This window comes from Catharus ustulatus, chromosome Z (genome assembly GCF_009819885.2).
Source record: "Catharus ustulatus isolate bCatUst1 chromosome Z, bCatUst1.pri.v2, whole genome shotgun sequence".
NCBI classification, from domain to species: domain Eukaryota; kingdom Metazoa; phylum Chordata; class Aves; order Passeriformes; family Turdidae; genus Catharus; species Catharus ustulatus.
This window is the reverse complement of record NC_046262.2, coordinates 66,646,949-66,668,247: the sequence shown is the minus strand read 5'-3', so window position 1 is coordinate 66,668,247 and position 21,299 is coordinate 66,646,949. Positions and strand designations below refer to the sequence as shown.

General features: G+C 39.0%; 1 protein-coding gene across 14 annotated transcripts in view; it reads left to right on the top strand.

Moving 5' to 3' along the window:
- NRG1 (neuregulin 1) overlaps window positions 1-21,299 on the top strand; it is a 462,970-nt gene that overhangs the window by 425,938 nt on the left and 15,733 nt on the right. For 11 of the 14 annotated variants that reach the window (XM_033084640.2, XM_033084637.1, XM_033084635.2 and 8 more), the window contains 3 exons: window positions 4,282-4,411; window positions 11,047-11,105; window positions 16,818-16,841. In XM_033084640.2, coding sequence (XP_032940531.1) covers window positions 4,282-4,411; window positions 11,047-11,105; window positions 16,818-16,841 — 213 coding nt within the window. Of the gene's footprint in view, window positions 1-4,281; window positions 4,412-10,328; window positions 10,397-11,046; window positions 11,106-16,817; window positions 16,842-21,299 lie in introns of all 14 variants that reach the window. The other 3 variants (XM_033084634.1, XM_033084633.2, XM_033084642.2) reach the window with 2 other exon arrangements.

The window sequence follows — 21,299 nt, the reverse complement described above, 5'->3', positions numbered from 1 at the left end:
GAACTCCAAGTGTAGGAATGTGAGTTAGTAAAACTGGGAGCAGACACTGTCACCCTAGAACTTGTTTGTGTTCCTTTTTCCCTCAGTCCATCCTTCCTTCCAAGCAGATCCCTTTCTCTCCATCTGCATGAGCCACAGGTTCACAAAAGGAGTCTGGAAAGGTGTACTGCAGTCCAGTAAGGTGGCATCTACCTCCAGTAAGTGGCCTTCCAGTGAGAATGGCAAACTTTCCTTCGTGCCGCAGATGCCACTGTGCCTCCATTGAGTCATAAGCACCTCCCTGGCTACCTTGCTTGACTTTGAGTGTGTCCTCTGATTTTACACCACCTTTGCAGAAACTCAATTCAAAGGGGCATGGATACTATTCTGTTTAGGTTGCAAAGCTCTTCCCTCTTAGTTTGAATTGAGTAAGAGATCCCTTAGGGCTCCTCTCAGTGGACTGTCTCATCTGTACAGGGACCGGGAGTCTTGGTGCTGTAGCCACTAAACATCAGAGGGCTTTCTTGGAAAGCAAGAGAGAGAAAGATAATGCATTTTTCTGTTTCAGACCAGAAAAAAAGGGTCAGAGATTCCCCAGGTAAGAGCAGAATTACATGAAGTTTTGTCTTCTTGACATGAAATAAACCTAAGGTTGTTTTACAACAGTAATTCACCTTTTAGACAGCTGCATTTGTAAAATGAAATAGCTTCTGTTTTTCTTGTTGTTAATGTCTTTAGGCAATTCCCATGGATGAGAACCAATCTCATTATTTTTCAGTGCCATGTGAATATTTGCTTTACGAGTAGTGACCTTGTTCACACTGTCTGCAGTTGCTTTTTAAAATACGGTGTTTCTACCTTCAGGGAAGGGAGAGGGGAAGGTAGACTATGAGGTGTTTTCAGATATTCTCTCATGCATGATGTTTTCAAGTTGTGATTTACCTGTAATGTGTGTAACTTAGTCATTGCAATAAGCTAAGTGTTTGTTATAGGACTCTAGAATAGAACTGCTTTTCTCTCTCGTGTTATATAGCTGAAGAAAACATTACAAAAAGAAAGTAAGTGCAAATTTTGACTAGGTGGAGAAGTAGCAATGCACAGATACATATTCTACAGCTGTGTGTTTTACTTCATCACTACCAGTAATTCCCACTAAACATCCTCCAAGACCATGTCTGCTAGAAATGTATCGAAAGGCCTTATTTTGGGGTTAGTTGTGGACTGTATGAAATAGACTCTGATGAACACCTGCTCCTAAACACCACATTTCTTCCGTTATGTGGCTTTAAGTGAAACCCAAACCCATAGTTAGTGTTTCTTGTATTTAATTGGCAAAGTAGGCTTACAGTGCATACACTGAATACTGGCCACATGCCATAAAAACTATGCATATTTCGCAAATAAAAATTACTATCAAAACTAACTCCCCACAGACTTTTTTTCCTCCCCTCCACTCATTACAAAGCTTAGGCAGACAGGAGCTATGGTGCCAGCAGATCAGTAATGCAGAGAAAATTCTTGTGCAGGATTTATATAACATGTGATGCCCAAAACATGGGTAAAGATACGTCTCACAAATATGTGTGAAGCCCTTGCCTATGATATTTCTCTGAGAGCTGCAGATTATTCCCATCTCCAGTAATCAGTTCAGAGCAATTGCTGTTGTCCAAATCTCACTTACATCACCTGGGAAATCACTATTAATTTTGAAATTCCATAGTGTTCTCATTTTGATTAAGCCTATAGAAAAAGCAAGTGAGATTGTGGAAGCAATTACAGATAGCTAAAAGTCCACTTGTTACTGTATCTATCTTAATTTTTCAATTTAAAACACTGTATTAGCCAGCAGGGTAGCAAAATAGTGGTGGTTTTTGGTTTGGTTTATTTTTCAAATATGTTGCAGACGATATTGCTTTTTTCCCTCCTTCAAAATTTATGCACTAGCTTTCTCAGGGACATCCTCAGAGTATTTGGCTCACACTTGAAGTGTGTCCTTTAACTTTTTTTAAAGGGTGGATAAGCTATCAGCAGTGATAAGCTTAATATTGTTTGCGTGCTGAGACTCACAAAGGCTTCAAAGCATACATTAACTGTGCAGATGGAATTTGGTCACCCACATTGTTACGTCCTAGGACGTGGTGTGACACAGCCTGTCATGTCAGGCGTCTCCTTTACAATAATAATTCAGGCTCCTTTCAAACCAGCAGAGAAGGAAAGGCTCTTCTACAAGGCAAATCTCCCCATCCAAAGGGAGGGAGATCCTCAAGGATGGTGGTCAAGCCTCAAACATAGAGGGTTGTTCACTGCTGAGTGGATGGCAGTCTGCAGGCCAGCCTTTTGTCAACATGGGTGCAAAGTCCTGTTTGAACTGGTGCTAGCTGAAAGAGTGTCAGACTACTCTTAAAACATGACCCCTTTTCCTGCCCCTAGACCAGACATAAATTTATCCTGGTCTGAGAGGATGTAAATCATGCTTTGAGGGGCCAGGAAAAAGGAATGTGTTATTAAGAGGAATCTGTACTGCATGTTTGCATTTCATTAACACTAAGAGGCCCCAGTCAAGATGGGGATCTGTGGAGATGTGACACAATGTGTGGATGCAAGTGAGAAGTAGGAGGGAGCTTCAACTTTGGAAGAAGCACAGGAGGGTTTTTCCAGGCCTGTTAGAGGAGAGCACCCTATACAAGCAAGGCAGCATGGAAGAAAGAGAAAGAAGCCAAGATGGTGCACCCTCCCAAGTGCTAAAAATGTGTTTACCTGGAAGACAATGGGAAATGCAAAAAAATTAAATGTGACAGGGACTATATCATAGTGTAGTTCAAAATGCATAAGTGTTACTCGTTCATAGTTGATCTGCTATAACCATGTTTTCTTCAGTTTCAGTGTGTGCACGAAATAGTAGAATGTCACACATCACCTATTATAAGCACCCTTGGGTGCCTTTGGGTTAGAAAAGGCTTCAAGTACCAGAAAGATTTTCTTTAGGTGTTTGCAGCTTTCTAGTCAACTCTAGTCAATAGGTGCATTGTTTCACCTCAGGGTACAAACTGTCTTTCAGATACAAAAATATTGGGATTTTTTATCGCAGTAACGAAATTCCAAACTTCTGTATGTCTGGAAATAACAAATACCATGCAAGAATCTCCACCACTTTTTACAGTTTTCAGGTAGTCACTTCAGTTAGTTGTAGCCATTTAAAATGTATGGGCATGTTGTCAAGGGTTTAAGCTTCACCTGCAATCAGTGTGGACAGACGGTCACCACCAAAAGGGCTTATCCTTCTCCTCGTGAGGATAAGCTGAGTTGCTTTCTTTGTGCTTATGAAAAGCATATCCTTGGCAGAAATTGCACTGGCAAGCCCTAAGACTGTAATTACTTATCCTTCCCTGGCAGTCTCCCTAAATGTTGCTAAATAAACAATGTTCCTGCCTTCTCTACGTATTCCCTAAATGCAGCAGGGAGTAAGCTACGAAACATTGTGGTCAGGGGGATAGTAATTTGGTTTTTTTAATAGTAATTTAGACACCTAACGGTGTTTAGCAGAATTGTTGCCCAAAACCTCATGCTCATCTCATGCAGATGCTCCTAGCTTAGGAGATGCTAGGCTGGCCTCTGGATCAAAGATTCCTGTGGACACAATGGTGGCAATTGTATATCACAGGAAGGAACAAAACTTTCAACTTCTCCATTCTTCTCAATGGGGAGTCAAACCAGGGTAGCCACAGTTTTCATTTATAAGCAAGGAATGAGACAGCATTCAGCCATTCACCCTCTCCTCAGGGAGAAGGAAGTGGCTGGACCGAGGTCTTGAATAAGCACAGGGCCTCAGGTTAAGCTTCATGAAAAATACCTGCTTCAAGGCAATGCCCGGAGGAAATATCATCTAGGACCTTATTTTGTTGGTTGCTGTATCAGCAATCTGTAATGATTCACACCCCAAAATAACTTGAACGCAATTAATGCAATAAAAGTTACTGCATATAAATGACACATTTTTGATGAAACATACAAGTGTTGCAAAAATTTTAGGCCACTTAATGGACAGAGCTAAGAAAACCCTCACTTCCTCCCAGGCTGAGTGTGGGGTTGTCTATCTCTGAGGTATGTATTTAAACTCCACTCTCTCTGGCAATCAACAAAATACAGGGTCAAGTGATTAGTGCTTGTGGTAGCAGCAGATAGAGAGCTCAAAGGACTTGCCAGATCCTCCCTAGCTTTACTTCTTCCCTCACATACAAGTATACTTACCAGTCAGAAAGAAAAACAGCCTCTGATTTGTGTTTTCATTCTTATCTTTTCCAGCCACTTCCACATCTACAACTGGGACAAGTCACCTCACAAAATGTGACATAAAGCAGAAAGCCTTCTGTGTAAATGGGGGAGAGTGTTACATGGTTAAAGACCTCCCAAACCCCCCAAGATACCTGTGCAGGTAAGAAATCCTATTTGCTTCTTTCATTGGAGCCATCAGGTTTCACAAATGTTTTTTCTCTTAAGGAGCACCTGAAAAATGTCTTCTTCTGAACATGCATTTCTTTATTTTTTAACCATGTGGATGTGGAAAGAATGCCAGGAATGACCTCTGTGTCCTACGGAGGCATATGAAACATAGCAGACGCTAACTGGGAAATATTTCTACATGATAGAGGCACAGCATCTTCTATTGGTGTTTATACCACACATAGTAACACAACTTGAGCCTTATGCTAGAAATCCTGAAACAGACACTGTAAACTAAATATTCTACATTTAGAAAAGAAAAAAAAAAGTGTGGAAAACTGCATTGAATACTATACTTTGTATAGAAGAAACTGTTATTTTAATTGTCTGATGTAGTACAGTTTGCAGTACAGATGAACAGTTTCTGGTGAGACTGGATCTACAATTGCTGTTGTGTTTATTTACATAAAAAACAATGAATTACATGGTCACGATGGAGGTTGCTATTTTGTCTGCTAATCTTCATTCATGGAGCTATATTAGTTTAGTTTAGTGGGGTGCTTGTGTCCTGGTTGTGCTGCATTGGTGTGCTGCAACAGTCCCTTGCATCAGAGAACATCCATGAAAAGCTGCTGCACTGGAATTTACCTCCTGTCTGGGAGCATGTCATGTAGCTTTTACACCTGAAGATGAACTAGTCATAGGAACTTCTTCACACTAGCTTGAGAGGAAACTCAGCATTTAAACCTTGGGAAACATCCTTGGTACTTAAGAGTGAAAAGGGTGTGCTTTTGTGAGGATATTACTGTTTTTCAGACTAAGAGATAGTGGTTTGTGAAGACTGTCATCTGCTGTATCTGCACAACTTTTCAGACTCCTAGGACTAAAAATTTAAAAACACTAATTATAAAGATAACTCTGGTAGGTGAGTTAGGTGAAGATCTGTGATGCTTTCATTAGGCCAAGAAGAAATTGAGTGCTTGTTATTTTTGGGTTTTGGGTTTTTGGTTTTTGTTTTGGGGTTTTTTTTTAAGGAAAACAAACAAACAAAAGCCATCAAATCCCCACCAACCACACAATGTTCTGGTTTACCTGTAAGTTTTCTCTTTCTTCATAGAAAGATGTTGTCTGCAGATCATAGACTTTGTTTTGCTTTGGATTTTCATGGATTGCTGTGCTGCTGAAAGCAATGAATGTTCCATTGAATTTTAGGATCATTTTTAGCTAAAGCAAATATGGAAAAGTTATATGTGATGGGGATTCTTTTTCGAGAAAGAAAAAGAAAGATTTGTGTTAAATTTGCATGGTTGTTGTAAGCCAGCATTCAAGATGAGCAGTTTGCTATGACTCTCCAGAGCATGTACAAGAGCCTGTGTGTTTCAGCTTCTTATCCAAACACTGTTCAGAAAACTGCAGTGAGTGGCAGAGCTGAGCATTGAGCAGACTTGCTAATCAATACTATTGCTTTGGTAGTTTCAGAGGTATCCCATCTTCACTGGTATGGGGACTTCTTTAGTTTAATTCAGACATCTGTGTATGTTCTGTAATGATGTTACAGACTGGCTGATTTTCTAATAAAATGTCTGGAGACATTCTAATAAAGTGGGCGCTGTTTTTCCCTATTGTAGACAAGAAATAACCTTTAATTCTGGGGCTGTATTTCAAGGAAAAGACGATTCCCAGATTTGGCAGATGTGCCTCTGCCTGGGTGGTCCAAGACCTATTTGGAAAAAGCATCAGAGCTGTAAACTTAGACAGGGTGAATCTCATTTATAATAAGGCAGTGGAGAAGGATTCTTACCCTAACAATCAGGGCCACCACTATTTTGCAGGGCCATTTGCTATGCCCTCTAATACGTGCCAGAACAAAAATTTTATGTTGTGTAGTAAAACAATGCAATACAGCTACATAAGAAATAAAAGCGAGTTCTTGGAAGTGTGTTTACTGGGAAACTGAAGGGACAAAATACAGTTTTCTTCTTATTTCTTTAAAAATAAAGATGTCCACTTTTTGGTTTTATTTCTATAATATGTTATTTAGATAACATTCCAGTTATCTAAAATAGGTATCTAACCACTACACATTGTCTTCATTGTTCTAAGAAAATAAATCTACTCCCAGATCATGCTTGTGGAAACAGAATGCTTGAAATATGGTACTTGCTCTTCATATTTCTGCCTCAGTAGCAAGTTCACATTTTTCCATATGGTCCATCTGTTGAGAGCAAAAACAAAATTTCTGAAGCATGAGCCATATCATTCTAAATTGGTTTTATCCCTAACCAAAAAAACATGACTCAGATTCAAAACAACCATGGAATTTTCCAAGTAATCTCTGGTTTTGTAAATCCCCTATTCTATTAAAGAAATAAAATCCTAACATACATATTTTTAAAAATACATATTTTATAAAATACATAGTGATGATCAGATTTTGCTCTTCTGGATATTGGTGTGAACTTCAAGAAAATTCCCTGGTTTCAAAAGATAACCAAGTGAAATGCCCCAGAAATGTGTGAAGACTTAGTAAAACATTGTACAGCTACATCTGTGGTAGCACATATCTCTCCACATGTATTTTAATTAAGGCCCAAGATTGAGTAAAACAGTCCCACAACAGGACAGTTTAAATAGGAAGGTTTGACTACTTAAATAAACTAGTGTATTAAATTTTCAGAAGCTTCATAAGAACATGAGTCCAATTTTGAAAACATCATAGACTTAAGAAGCCTGGATGTTACTGGCAGGCTGAGATTCCAAAGTAATTTCTATTCAGTTGGAAATGTGTCCCCAAGTTCACTGAAGAAAAAATATTTCAATAAATGCAAAATTAAGAACAAAATTCCTAGCATTTCCTTATTACTTGAAAAAATCCATATGAATATAAGATCTGTTACACTTTTAGAGTGTTCTTAAGAAGTATCACATTATGAAGATCTTTATAGTCTGACTAATTGATTTCTGACTTGCAGACATCATCTTTTCTAGTGGTTTTGTTATTACTGAAGGAATTAAATTTACGATAGAATTTCATTGGATAAAAATAATGCTACTGTCTTAACAGAAGTGTGCTGCTGCTTTTCTTAACAGCAAGACAATGAATTATGAATTATTTAATGATATAGTCATTTTCCATACTGTCTTCACGTAAAGGTCTTTGAAGAATAGAAATGGGCAGAAGTTTCTTCAAACCAGCAAGTTTGCAAGCAGAAGTTCCAGAAGTATTAATTCAAGAGACAGGATAGAAATACTTGTTCTGACTTAGACAATAAAATGGATTACAAAGTGGTGTACTTCCCATGGGGGAAAAAATTCTCTCCCACAATGCATCTGTTTGTAGGCAGTGAATGAAACAGAAATACGAGTTCCTGAACTATTCAGCCATTCCTGTCCTGATGAGAAACAGTCTGATGATATGTGTTCAGTGTTCTGAGAAGTGTCCACTGAACACATGCAAATGCTGCTCTTTGCAACTACTGTGTGTAGAGGGGAAAAAAGCAATTATTCTATGTGGTTCAGTATTTTGGTTTTACCCAGTTCATATAGGAAATAAATGGTCCAAGCAGCCTTTTTAAAGGCAGAAAGAAAATGTTAAGGCTCTCACAGCACAAAAATATGCATTTTGCTCTAAGTTGTTTGACCTCAGCTTTTGCTACTGTCCTAAAGGAAAATGGTACTTGGTTAATGACATAGGGAAAAAAAGTCACAACAAGGAATAATGTCTGAAAACTTTGAGTAGGACAATGTGTTTGGGAAAGAGCATCATTGCAAGCTGATTGTAAAAGAATGGTTTATAGGAAGCAACCTTTCAAATTGTACTGGAAACAGTGCTGCAGTGCATATCTGAGCAATAAAATGCCTTTAGCATTTACACATCATCATAAATGGACAGGCTCATCACAGCTTTCCTCTTAGCTGGCCCACCCTGGGCTCATTCTCAAGGGCAGGTACTGCAGCCCATTTGCTGACAATGGTTTCAGTGCAAGTATAAACATACCTGAACTGTTTTCAGCACCATCTCAACAGGGCTGACCCTGCTTGGTCTGGAAGTAATTTCAGCATTGTCTATACCAGTGCTCAAGTTGTTTTCATCACCTCCACAGCTGCACCAACATCTGAAAACAAGAACAGACAAAGCAAGCAACCACCAGCAGCCAGTGGCAGGAGGAAAACATGAGCCTTTCAATCATGTTCCTTGGGAATTTGTAGTAAAGGTCCCTGTGAACTGAAAGCCAAGCACACGCAAATGCCAGCTTTACAGGGACAGCCATTTAAAAATATCAGTAGAGTTAAATATTTTTATTTTTGATTCAGTAACAGATCAAAATGTTTTCTATCAAAAGCATTTTGCCTTCTCTCAAAGGTGCAAGAAGTCTTCTGTCATACCCAGCAAAAGCACCTCCTAAAGACAGTTACCTTTGTTGCATTTTTCTCAACTGAATATATCTGTGGAGACTGGGATCTCTCTGCACTGGGTATTTAGCAAAAGAGGTGACTTTGGCTCTGAAGAACTTAAAATCTCTTCCTTAATAAACAAATACATCATTACTGCAAATGAGGTCCAAAAAACCATCTGCAGAGCCTCAAAATATACCTTTATTACACTAATATCATTCCTGCATGGTTTGTTTAAACAAGATACTAGTGTTTATCCCTGACACTGATCCTTTGCCAAAGGGATTTTCTGAAAGTCTCACGTGTGCAAGGGCAGCATCCCTGTTCTTTAGGGCTAGAGGCAATTGTGGAAAAGTAGAATTTAAAATACTGGGACAGCTTTCAGAACACATGAAACTCAGATGATAGAAAAGATGGAGGATTCTTCTGACCAACAAGTATTTGCAAATATGAAGGCTTTTTAGCACCTGACTAGTAAATTCTGAAGAAATTTGAAAAATATGCTAGCACCATGTCATCATCAGGAGGAAGAGAGTGGGAGATTCTTGAACCATGGCAAACTCATGGAGAGCATCACAAAGACAGGCAACACAACTGAAATGTGTTCACAGGAGCGGATATCAGGTGATTTCAGGTTGCATGCTAAGTAAGAGTGGAGAGAAGAAGGAAAAAGAGCAAAGACTGAAATCTTAAGTTGAAGCACAGGAAGCCTGCATTGCTATGGTGATATTTTGAGAGCCTGAGCCCTGCCTCAGCATGGAGAATGAAGACAAAGGAAGAATTGATAGGCAGCAGCAGAAAAGACAGGCAAATCATAGAAGAGAAATTCCTTCTCTATGATCAAGGAGAAAGCTGCACTGAAGTTTTCTGCAGAAGAGCTTGTGAACTGGAAGGACAGACAACTCTGGCTCTGCAAATCTTGAGAGCACCTCTGCCCTCTCATTGTACTTGTTGCCTGGACTGACTTTTTATCTTTTTGTGTGTAATGTTGACTATACTTCCCTTTGGGTTTGACTTTGTCTTCTCACTTTTTGGATTTTTGTGGCTTTTCAGTGATCACTGTACTATCTATTCCTCCTCAAAGCAACTTACCAGAAGACACAACATGCCATCACAAAAATAGGGAAATCATTGTAGTTTCATAGATTTTATGTGACTATGAAAGCAACAGTGTAAATTGTTGTTACGCACTGCTTTGCAAATTTTAAAAAAGAACTCAATCTGGTCCCTTCATGAGATGGAATAAACAGTGAGCTGGTACACATTTGCTAGCCATGATTCTTTTTCAAAACAGACAAGCAAAATTTTTTTTTCTCTGATGGATTTTTGCTGTAAGTTTTTCAAAGTTTTATCTTCTGGAAAGGTTACACTTTCTTGCCTCTCTTCTGATCATTTTTCACTAAGACCCAACAAGGAGGTCACTTAATGCACTCGCACTCCATAGACCAGCAGATGTAAGTCTGTTAGTGCAGTGGTTTTGGTGTACTATTGCTTATCACGTTTTTGCCCTTTAGGTGCCAACCTGGATTCACTGGAGCAAGATGTACTGAAACTCTGCCCATGAAAATCCAAAACCAAGAAAGTATGTTAAAATAATCTGAACTTTGCTTTCTTCCCCAACTACAGCAACAAAATCAATAGTACTTGGTGTTTTCACAGTTCAGCTGGAACCGGCCTCTTTACTCACTAATTTATGACCTGATTTTCTGAAGTACAATCTTTACACCATGGCATTATTGACCTCCAAAATATTTCTCGTTTGTATGATTTTTGATCTTTCCATTCATTCACAGATGCATTTGTTTTGCACACGCTGGCAGTTTTCCTGTTTGGGAGACTGCTGCAAAGTGCAGCCCTAAAAGACCAAACTCATGGAGATGAGTATGTACAGATCTTGTGTCCTTGCTGCCTTGTGGAAAGAGCATCCTAAAACCGATCTGGCTCTCTGGAATGGTGAATTTCTGTCTCAGATCTTGAAACACACTTTGATCTGGATTGGTTTGTTTTGGCTGGTTTTGCAGGGGGGATTTCTTTATATTTCCACAGAGCAAATTACTTGCTCTCAACATCCTGAGCTATTTTGACATGCTAAACCGAGATTCAGTTTCTGAAAGTGAACTCACCAAGTCATATCAGTTCACACTGAAGGAGCTTCTTTCTTAGCATATATTCACCTCTTCTCTTTTCTCTGTTTTTTTCTCTACCATTTTTTTTGTTTGTTTTTCCTCTCAGGTGCCCAAATGAATTTACTGGTGATCGCTGCCAAAACTACGTAATGGCCAGCTTCTACAGTACGTCCACTACTTTTCTGTCTGTGCCGCAGTAGAAGCATGCTCAGTCGGTGCTGCTTTCTTGTTGCTGCATCTTTCCTCCAATTTTTTTTTTTTAATCTGTAACTAGATTTGTTGCCTAAGGCCTAATATTGATTGTCTCTGCCTGTTGCATGAAAATTATAACAAAAAGCAATTGCAAATTGTAACAGAAAGCAATCCTGAGATTGTTTGGCATTAAGGGTATGGGGAAATGCAAGACTTAGGAATGCTGTGAAATTAACTATGAATGTGTGATATGAACTTCTTGCTGACATCAAGCAAAAAAAGTACAAAAATTACATTTTGAAAATCTCCCATTTCATTTGCCACAAAGTTTATGAGTCATGATACAGGCCAGCACTCCCTCAACCAAAGGATGGTAGCTAGTCCTCTACTTACATATCAGATTTGCATTTGGAGCTAGAGATTAAAGGTAATTGAAGTGCTTACATTGTTTCTAAAGAGCATGTGCCAAGCAGGATCAAAATCATTCTTCCTCGTCCTTGTCCAAAACTCAGAGGAAAGAGCACAGAAAGAAAAATAAAAAGAAAAATAAAAGGGGGAGAGATTGCTTAAACAATGGGATCTAACATGTTTTGAGTATATCGTGGGTAATAGGTACAAGAGATCAAAGATTAATTGGCCAAATGAAAGTATCAGACACACATTTACACAGACTGCTAGAATCAGTGCTGCAGTCGCATCCCATAAGGTTTCCCATGGACAAATGGGCTAATTATTATTATTTGACAAGGATGTTGCAGAAGGTACATTATGTATTTATTTTCTCTCATTAGCTATAGCAAATTCAAAAGTAACACACAAGAAAATTGCTTAGATCTTACATTTAAATGCATGAGTACCACTTACATTCAATTGCTACTGGCATCAGAATGTACTGTGATCTAAAAGCACTATTATAGAAACTGGTTTTTTGATGGACAACCTGCACGGAAAGACTATAGGCTAGTTTAATTTAATTTCCATTGGTATATAGGACAAAAAAAGCTCTAAATATGTGCTGGACACTTTGGAGCCTGAAGAGATACATAGGTTTTCTCTTATACTGGTGGATGAATAACATCCATACATAATTCATACTTTTTGTCATGAAAGCTACCCACGTAAATCCCAAGAGTGCTGACTGGGGACTGCACCTTCCAGCACACAAGTGCATTTTATGCCCTGTTTTAGTAGCTTTGTTAGTGTGAGTGATATTTAAATGCCTCTGGTAATTATAGCTTTAAAAATTTTTATGCTGTTACAGTATTTATCAAATGTTAGATTTAACTGGCCTTTTCGGTGGATTGTGATGAAAAATGCAGTTAAAATTTTCTGATCTTAGAATAATAATTTAAAAGGAGGTGATGTAAAAATATGAGATCCATTCTTTGCTGCAGAATTTTATCTGTTGATTATAAATTTGTTTTCCAACCTAGGAGGAAAAAAACTTTAGGTGGGTTTTTCTTCCTTTATTTTTTTAGTTTCTTAACCCTGGTTGAGATTTTTAAAGACACAAGGCTGAGATTTTCTGAAGTTGCCTCCATGGAAAAGGCACTGATGTCCTTGCCTTGCTGCAAGAGTTACATCCAGTTTTTAGTACTTAAGTTGGTCACGTACTTCCTCTCCTTGAAATGCAGAGGCAGGAAAGCATGCCACTACATCCCTTAGGCCACTCTGAGAGCTTCAGTCACTGGCTGTGAGAGTCTGGCTCTTCTGCATACCCTGCATCTGCACTGCGACATCTGATTTCTTATACTGCTTAAGATCTTGAAATGACACTTTTGGAAATGGTCCACCAAAGGCACATTTATACTTAACTATAAAAAAAAAATCAATGAAGAATCATTTATATTAATTTTTATTATCATACCTAAAGCATACTATTTAACAGAGGACTTAGAATGAGAGTTCTCTAAAGGCAAATGTTGCATCTGGGGCTTAAAGCCAAGCTCATATTTTGCACCAAGTGTTGTGGATGATTAACTTAGTTCTTTAGATGCAGCTTTTGCAAAGTAAAGAGTAAATTGGGATGCTAAATAGCATAAGTGCTGTAGGAAAAAAAAGTGTATGTATGAACCATACAGCTATCTAATTTCATTTGCTTTCAGAAGGGTCTTTCTTCATTTAGAAAGAAAGTCAGTGGGGTTTCAAGCCATGGGTGCCTATCGATGAGCTGTCTTAATTTGGCTGTTAAAGAAAATTTGTGTTCAGAAATCTGCCCTGGAGTTGGTATTTGAGAGTCCTGAAGTTACTGGGCTGAGGACCTTTTGCCGAATCAGAACAAGGCTCCACTGGACATTCTGGAAATGCCCTGTCCCAACAAAGCGTAAGGCTAAATTGACTCGTCTCAGAAGCCAGGCTGGCAGACCCTGTAGTGTCCTTTCCTTGAGCACAGTAGTCACAGATGCTACCAGGCATGCTAGCCTTGATTTTTTCAGTGACTGCTTTGGCTTTGAGGCTCGTGGTCCACCACTGGTTCATAAGACAGCAGAAGGCAGCCCACAAATTTTTATTGCAAAAATACACAAGTTCCATGCAGATACATTGTCTGTCTGAACATATGTCTGAATATGTTCACATATTCACTCCCTTGAAATCAAGGGAACAAGGCAATGGAGGAGAGAAAAAGTAATGAGTTAACATTTAAAGTTTTGGGTAATTTTCATGTAGTTAGGCATGAGAACTCTTACAGCAACACTGTGCAGAATGATCTCTGGGATAAGAAACAGTATAAAGCCAAGAATTAATAGAAGGTTGAGGAAACCTCTCTAGAGTTTAATCACTGGTAAACCCTTTGTCCTCTCAAATGTCCCAGATGGACCAAGGAACCCACACAAAGGGCTATGGACTATAATTGTAACTAACCATTATATATCAGCTGTGAATTTAGAACTGGCTGGGGCATGCTGTTGGCCTTCTTGGGCATCAGCTGAATATACCGTCCTTCAGCATGGGGCACCAGTTTAAGCATTTCAGCTCTGCCATCCCTAATGAGCAAGAGAGGCAGAAGGAATTTCCTTTTTAGTTGATAATGGCATTTGCCTCTTATTGTCACAGTGAACCTGGCTGAGGCATTAAAGAGGGCAAGAGAAAAGCTATAATATTCTAGAAGGATGACCAAAACTGCAGTTACTGTGTGAGGGCTTAATTTTTCAGCCTTTTCATATAAACTACAGGCCTTCAAAAGTCTGACTTTTGCTATTCTACTACCTCAGTGTTTCTCATTTTCTACACATTTCTCAAGCAGTCACATCTGTATGAGGGTAGTAGACAATCTCCCCATAAATTTTCATTTTCTGAATTCTTTCAGCCCCTAAATTGTACACTTTATATGCTGAGACCAAGACTCCTAAATGAACAAGCAGATTTGAAAAATGCCATTGTCCATCTTTTGCTCAACATTTAAAAAGACAAGTTTTCACTATGAACTTCTCAGTTAATGTTCACTGAGTGCTAAAATTGGTGTGATAGGATACTTCACTTATGAAAGGACAAATTTTCCAGGCTCCTGAGATTTGAACCAATTATTGATATTACAGGAGCCCTAGGACTTAACATATCAAGTTCAAAAGCAATATTGCAACCTGAGTAGTATTGAAATTAACCAGATTTTGGATCCAAAGTGAAAGCTAAATGTCACAAAGAGACTATTCCAGTGCCTCAAACAGAAATCGCTGACATATAGGGGATCTGCTCTGTGATAGTTTAGGTGATTTGAGTGTGTTTTCAATTGAAATTGCATGAAGAAGAATTTATATGTTTTTAGCATTTTCATTACCCACAGACAGAAACATGACACCCTAGTGCCCCAGAGTTGAAATCAGTCTTCCTGGACCTCTCTGTTGTTGCAGTTGAGGTCCAGATGGGTCCTTTCTTTGCCAGGTGCAAGTTCTCTACCAAACACCTGAGGAACTGCTCACTCCTCACTGGGCAGCATCATGTCTCCAGGCCACCCACCCACCTGAATCCACACAGCAGCCACCCCAAAGTCTGAGCACCCAGCAGCTGTGGCACACCTCTACAAACAGAGCATGCAGTTCTGGAGGATTCTGTTCTACATTTCCCAACACCATCCTCTTGTTCTGTAGGCCCTGCATCTCAGCAGGCTACAATATATCCAACAAGTTGTAGTTTTAAATAACTTTGTTGAAAAAAATTTGCTTCCTAAGCAATTTTTCCTGCCATGTCCCTCCAGTCACAACCAGAATGAAAACTTGAGTTCTTAAAAATAATAAATTGTATTTATCCTTGGAGCACCTAGAGACAAATATTCAATAGAAACCACACTGTATGTAAAAAGTGCACAAAAATATCAGGCTAAGTAGGAAAATATCAAAAATAATCACCTGTTTATAAAATGAGAAATGTTGGGATGTTCTGCTTATCAGATCTAGGGAATGTAACTAGGAATACCATAGATAAGTCAGAGCTATGTGACATCTGGGTTTGAATAAGCAATGCATGTTTCTTCAGCATGTTTTCTTGTTAGGCTTCCAGCCAAAATATATTCCAATTTTAAATACCAACTTCCTATTGAATTATATTCAATATAAACTGCATGATATGAATGACTTCCCTAAAATTAAATTACTTCAAACTAGGTGTCTTACCTATAAGCAAGCATAATTCCAGGAATATATATGCATGGGCATGTCATTCATTTTACTGAAGATTTAATCAAGCTTTCTATGCAACTAATGTATATCCTTAGCAGAAGTCAGATAGGCATGTGATACTGGCTCTTTAGGAAGAGACCTGGATGGACCTTAAAATGTTACTGATTGGCAACAAAGGATTGACATTCCCCATGTATGCAAACTACATTAAAAATCTGTTTGCCATGAAAATTGCCATTGGATTTAAATTATACAGTACACAAGAACAAAAGAAGGCAAGAGCTACCATGGCTGGGGTGTTGGTGCCATGGCAAGGGTCTCCTAGGGTACCTGCTGGGGGGAAACTTGTGTTCCTCTTTACCCACAGGTGCTGAGGACTGGGAGTGCTGATCTAGGCATGTGATTTGTGTAAAGGGATCAGGCCCTTCACCCCGGGGTCCATCCAGCTGGTCAACAAGTTGTTCTGACAACACAGCACAGTTCAAAGACAGGGAAAAGAGGTTGGCTCCTCGTCTTCCAGGAGCTGGAGGCCTGCTGCAGTCAATTTGCAAAGTAGAGGATTCCCACTACTAAGCAGTGCCAGCCACCTCCAGGTCACAGCCTTCAAGAGCAAGGATATGCATTCTGGGGACAGAAGTAGGGCCAGAAGGGAGAGCAATGCACAACCCATTTACAGGAGTATGCTGCCCTTTGTGGAGCATCCCTTTGCTGTCATATTCCCGTGTGAAAACAATCAGCCATTGTAGATGGCACCCTTAGGCCACAGGCCTGTTCATGTCAGTAAGATCTTTAAGGGTTAATGGTTCCTGCTGCCTTCCCTGGACAGTGGCTGCTCACATGCCCCATGTATATGTATTTTTGTGGGTAAGCCTTGCAGAAGGTCTGGTCACATAGCTAAGAAAGGTACACTTGAGCACTGCCCACATAACCATGTGCCCTTTGTCCTGTTTCATGTGCAGACATAGAATAGCTATAATTCTCATATGTAATTTATTTTTAAGTACAGTGTATTTCTCCTTTCTGAAACTTTTTCCTTTTTCTTTCTTTTTTTGACAACTTTCTGCATTGGCAGAGCATCTTGGGATTGAATTTATGGGTATGGACCAATCACTCCTTTTGGCCTGCAGATTCTAGACCCTGAGAGATAAACCCCTTTTTATTTTTTTTTCTCCACTCCCCCTTTTCAATTCCTAACCAATTTCTTTATGCTTTAAAAGGGATCATACAGCTATAACAACAACCCTTGTTAAAGTGTTAGTGGAGATCTGTGCACTGAAATGGTAGTATTGATAGGATATTCCAGACTAAAGGACTTCTAGGAATTACTGAAGTGATCATAATATAGTGCACATTCCTTTTTCTGCTTATAGCTTTGACTAGTTTTGATATCTGCTTTTCATGAGTTTTTCTCAGGTTGCCAGGTTTTGGAAACACTATAAGTTTTAAGCAAAATATCTAACTAGTACATTAAAAGAGAGAAACTGTTATGGCAACTTAAAATTTTCTGCAAATTTGCAACACTGAGCTTTGATTTTCAAGTAAAGTTTTATATCTAAACCCACATCTAGGTGGTTACACATCATGTGTAAATCAGTTGCCTACACATATCCATAAATGATATGTGCATATATGTTCCTTTCCAGGTCTATAAATTCAAAGTAGACTAAAGTTATTTTGGAATTTAAGTAGAATTTTACAGCTAGACTTCAGATCCTCAAGTCAGCAAATATATTCAATATTTCAAAAACTAAACTCAACAAGAATATTGGCAGTGGGTACTATTCTCACACTTCAGCTCTTACTATATTAGAAATATATTTTAAATTTTATTCATTAATAGACTGTACTTTTCTGACTAGCTGTTTGTATTCAGGGGTACAAATAATGCATTTCTTCAATAGGCTAACTTAAAATTCAGGTCAATTTTAGTTTGGGATCTCCTATAACTATTGGGTAATAAAATTTTAAAAAATTAAAACAAAAGAAAAAAACAGATGGTGAGGCAGTTTTAGTTCACATTCTTATTAAAAATGCCCCTTCAAAATGTCATTAGTTTAAGCTGTGAACTGTGGAAAACCCATTACAAGCCCAAATTATAAAAATCTCTCACAACCTAACTTTTTTTTGTTTTTATTATTATCCTAAGGTATCATTAATTCCCACTCATACATACTAGATTGTAGTGGAAGATATATGGCTTCATTAACATACAAAGACTTAAATTAAAATCCCTCCAAAAACTGATATGCAAATTTTGTTTTATATATGAAATTACATCAGCAGAACAATCTTTTGCAAATAAATTATTTTTAAAATCCCAAGAGATCTGTAAGAAGAAAAACTTTAAAACACAGCAAATCTAAGGCCACCTATATCATTAATTATATAGACATTAGAGTGATGTGAAATTAATTGTATAATATGCATATTTGAAAGGCTGCCCATGTAATACCTTGACTTAAATCTTAAGTTGATTTGATTTTCCTTGCAGTCAGTAGGGTAAACAATTATTGAAATTGTTTTTAGTACTTAACAGGCTAAAATCTTTCCTAAATTCTCACTGTTCATACAATTCTTTACAGACTTTCCTGAAAGGCTGCTATAAATTTTTTTTCAAGATATTTTAATCAGTATGTGTTATTTAGCTGGGTGTCATTAACTGACTCCATAAACATTAACACTGGGTCAGAGAGAGAAGGCAGTTTTGGGGCTAGATGTAGTATAACCACAAGTGCCCTGCAGAAGCTCTTTGCAAAACTCTTCTTAGCCTTAAACAGAGAGTCCAAGGCTTGTATTTGAGGTACCATGCTATCTGCAGAGTCTTGACCAGGATCCCAGTCCTGTCCCAGCCGCCAGCACCCCTTGTCACCCACACTGGCGCCTGCAGAACACCAGGGCTTCCCCCATTTGGCCCTGGCTGTCCCCTGTCAGCCCGGAGCACAGCCAGGTTTACATGAGAACTTGCTGGTTTGCAGGCCATGACATGCCCAGGTGTATCTGCTTTCCTGGGCAGACCTTGGCCCCAGAGTTTGAGGGAGGACATGGCAGCATCATTCTTGTACACCATGTCAAGCTGCATTGTCTTTAGGGCCTTGTTTCAAAGGGCATAGGAGGGAACTGAGGCTATGAAAGAGGATCCAGGGATTTAATTTCCCATGCCCATCAAGAGCTATAGTTCCTGTAGACTTGCTGGTGCTAGGAGCATTGCTCAGGGCTGCAACCACAGCCCTGCTCCTTCTCTGCATCCCCCACCTCCTGCAGTGAGTGAGCACCCAGAAAAGTCCCACATAAAAACAACAAGCCTCAGCCCACTGACAAAGTCAGGCCATCCCCAGCCAGCTGCCCAGCTCATTTGCAACAGTCTCAGCCTGCAGCAAACCTCCTGGAATCAGTGCAGCTTTTTCTTCAGTATAAAAACTGAGCAGAGTGTCCACTGTTAATTTTGTACTTCCTCTCCCTTGCACGCCAAAAAAACAAACCAAACAAACAAAAAAAAAAGAGGGTTGATATGTTATTACTCATTTTGCTTTCATAAGCTAACAGCTGCCAGCATGACAATAAAATAATAATAATAATTCAAAGCATTTCAAATTAGCCCCTAAATTGCTTAGCACAATTCTTCTGTTTCCTGTGACATCCTCGTAATACACCATTTCCATGGCTAACTAATAAGCGCTTTCAGAAGGGGCAAAAAAGGGAAGGGGATCCAGTGCCACTAACTAGCCTAGGTGAGGAGTTATGCTGTATGAGAAATCCCTTCACACTCTGCTTCAACCTTTTTTTTTTGTCCCCAAGCATTTCTTCTCTCTGTTTTTTTTCCAGTTCCAAGCATGCTGTGCCAGGCCTGTAGTTGACTTCTCTACCCCTTTTTCCTGTCTTTCCTTATATTTCACCTTCCTCTTTGTCATAGTTTGCTTTGGTTCGAGTTTCAGCCCTTTCATTCTTCCTTTTTTTTTTTGACTTTCTGTATATTTGTTTTTCTTTAATACATTTTTGCAGCATCCTAGTTTTACCACACTTACTTCTTCTCTCCCTTTCCCCTGTCTTTGTTAATAAGTAGTGCTATTAATTTTGTCTGACAGTGCTCATGACCTGTTTGCTGGTGTTTGATTTACAGTGGGTTTGGCTTGTAAGACAAACTTGTTCCATGGTGTGGTGCATTGTATCAGAGAAATTAAGATTTATTTTTGCTTTCTGGTTTGTTGCATGGAGTATTTGCCACTTGCCCACAGCAACTTTAAAACAAAATTAGACAAGCTCAGAAAACACTTTGGAGGGAAGTCTGCTCCCTGTTCAGTAAGGAGTATTTTTCCCCTGAACTGGTGTGCCATTCACAACAGCACACATCATTTGCACAGAGACATATGGCACATGTGAGAGACCATTGTGCACCTCTGTATCAGCCAGATGTAAGTCCCTTCCAGCAGGAATAATGCTGGCATTTATCCCAAAGGTAGTGCAAAGCTGTGCAACTCTAATTCAGTCATTTATTTTTAATCACCTGCTGGTATTCTGACTGTGGTCGATAGTGCAGATCACTATTGGTCTGTCTGCTTAATAAAAAATAAAAGGCTTGAGTAAAGCTAGACGTCCATTTTTGTCCTAACAGCCAGAACACAAATCCACATCTGTAAAGCGTCAACACAGAATGCGCCTCTGTTTCAGAGCTCCTTATGCAATATTTCCCCAGCAGAGCACTCAGCAATGCTCTCTGCCAAGCATAAGTGAGGCTGGAAAGCATCAGTAGCTCCAGCCCAAACATTAGCAGTGCTACTAACACCTTTATAAAAGTGAAATATTTCAGATGAATGAGATTGGTAACAAGTTGTCATCACTGAGCAAGCTGCCACCCTAGATAGAAATGGTCACAAAGGGATACAAGTTGAAAATCTGCATTTCTCTCATGCAAAGCACTGCTGGTTGTTGACATTGCTGTTTTAGGAGGAGCACTGGAGAAAAAGTCTGAATTTTATGACCAGAGCTCAAAACCTGTCTTCATTTCCATGGGTGATATAATTACAAGCCAAGCTCATGTCTCAAATGTAGAAGAGTATTTTGAAATTTCTCTTGTAAAGACAGCTGAAATATAAATTGATATGGGACCAGAGGGATATTGGATATGAAAACAATCCAAAAAAAGATAATAAGAAAATAAATTTCTCATAAGACCTCTAAAAATGGCTTTCATTCCAGCTGTCTTTGCAAAACTTCCAAAGCATTTGCAAATTCATGTTATTATCTTACCACACTGCATTTTTATTTCCAGCAAATGCTGTGTTTATCAACTATGAAGTTGTTTCTTAGATATTATTCTTGTTTGCTTAAAAAAAAAAAAAACAAAAAAAACTTTTGACTGTAATTCTGTAATTGTTCTCATCCCCAGTATTGTGTTAATAGTTTTTGGTGTAGTCCTGTTCTCCTTGCAGTCAATAATGGGTCTGCCTGAAGTGTGGTGGCTGTGTCTCAGTGTGGCTGTGTGAATCTGTGCAGTGGTTTGTAGCATGACAGCTGTTGACTGTGTGCTCCCTGCCTAGCCATCCTCCATGTTGTGACT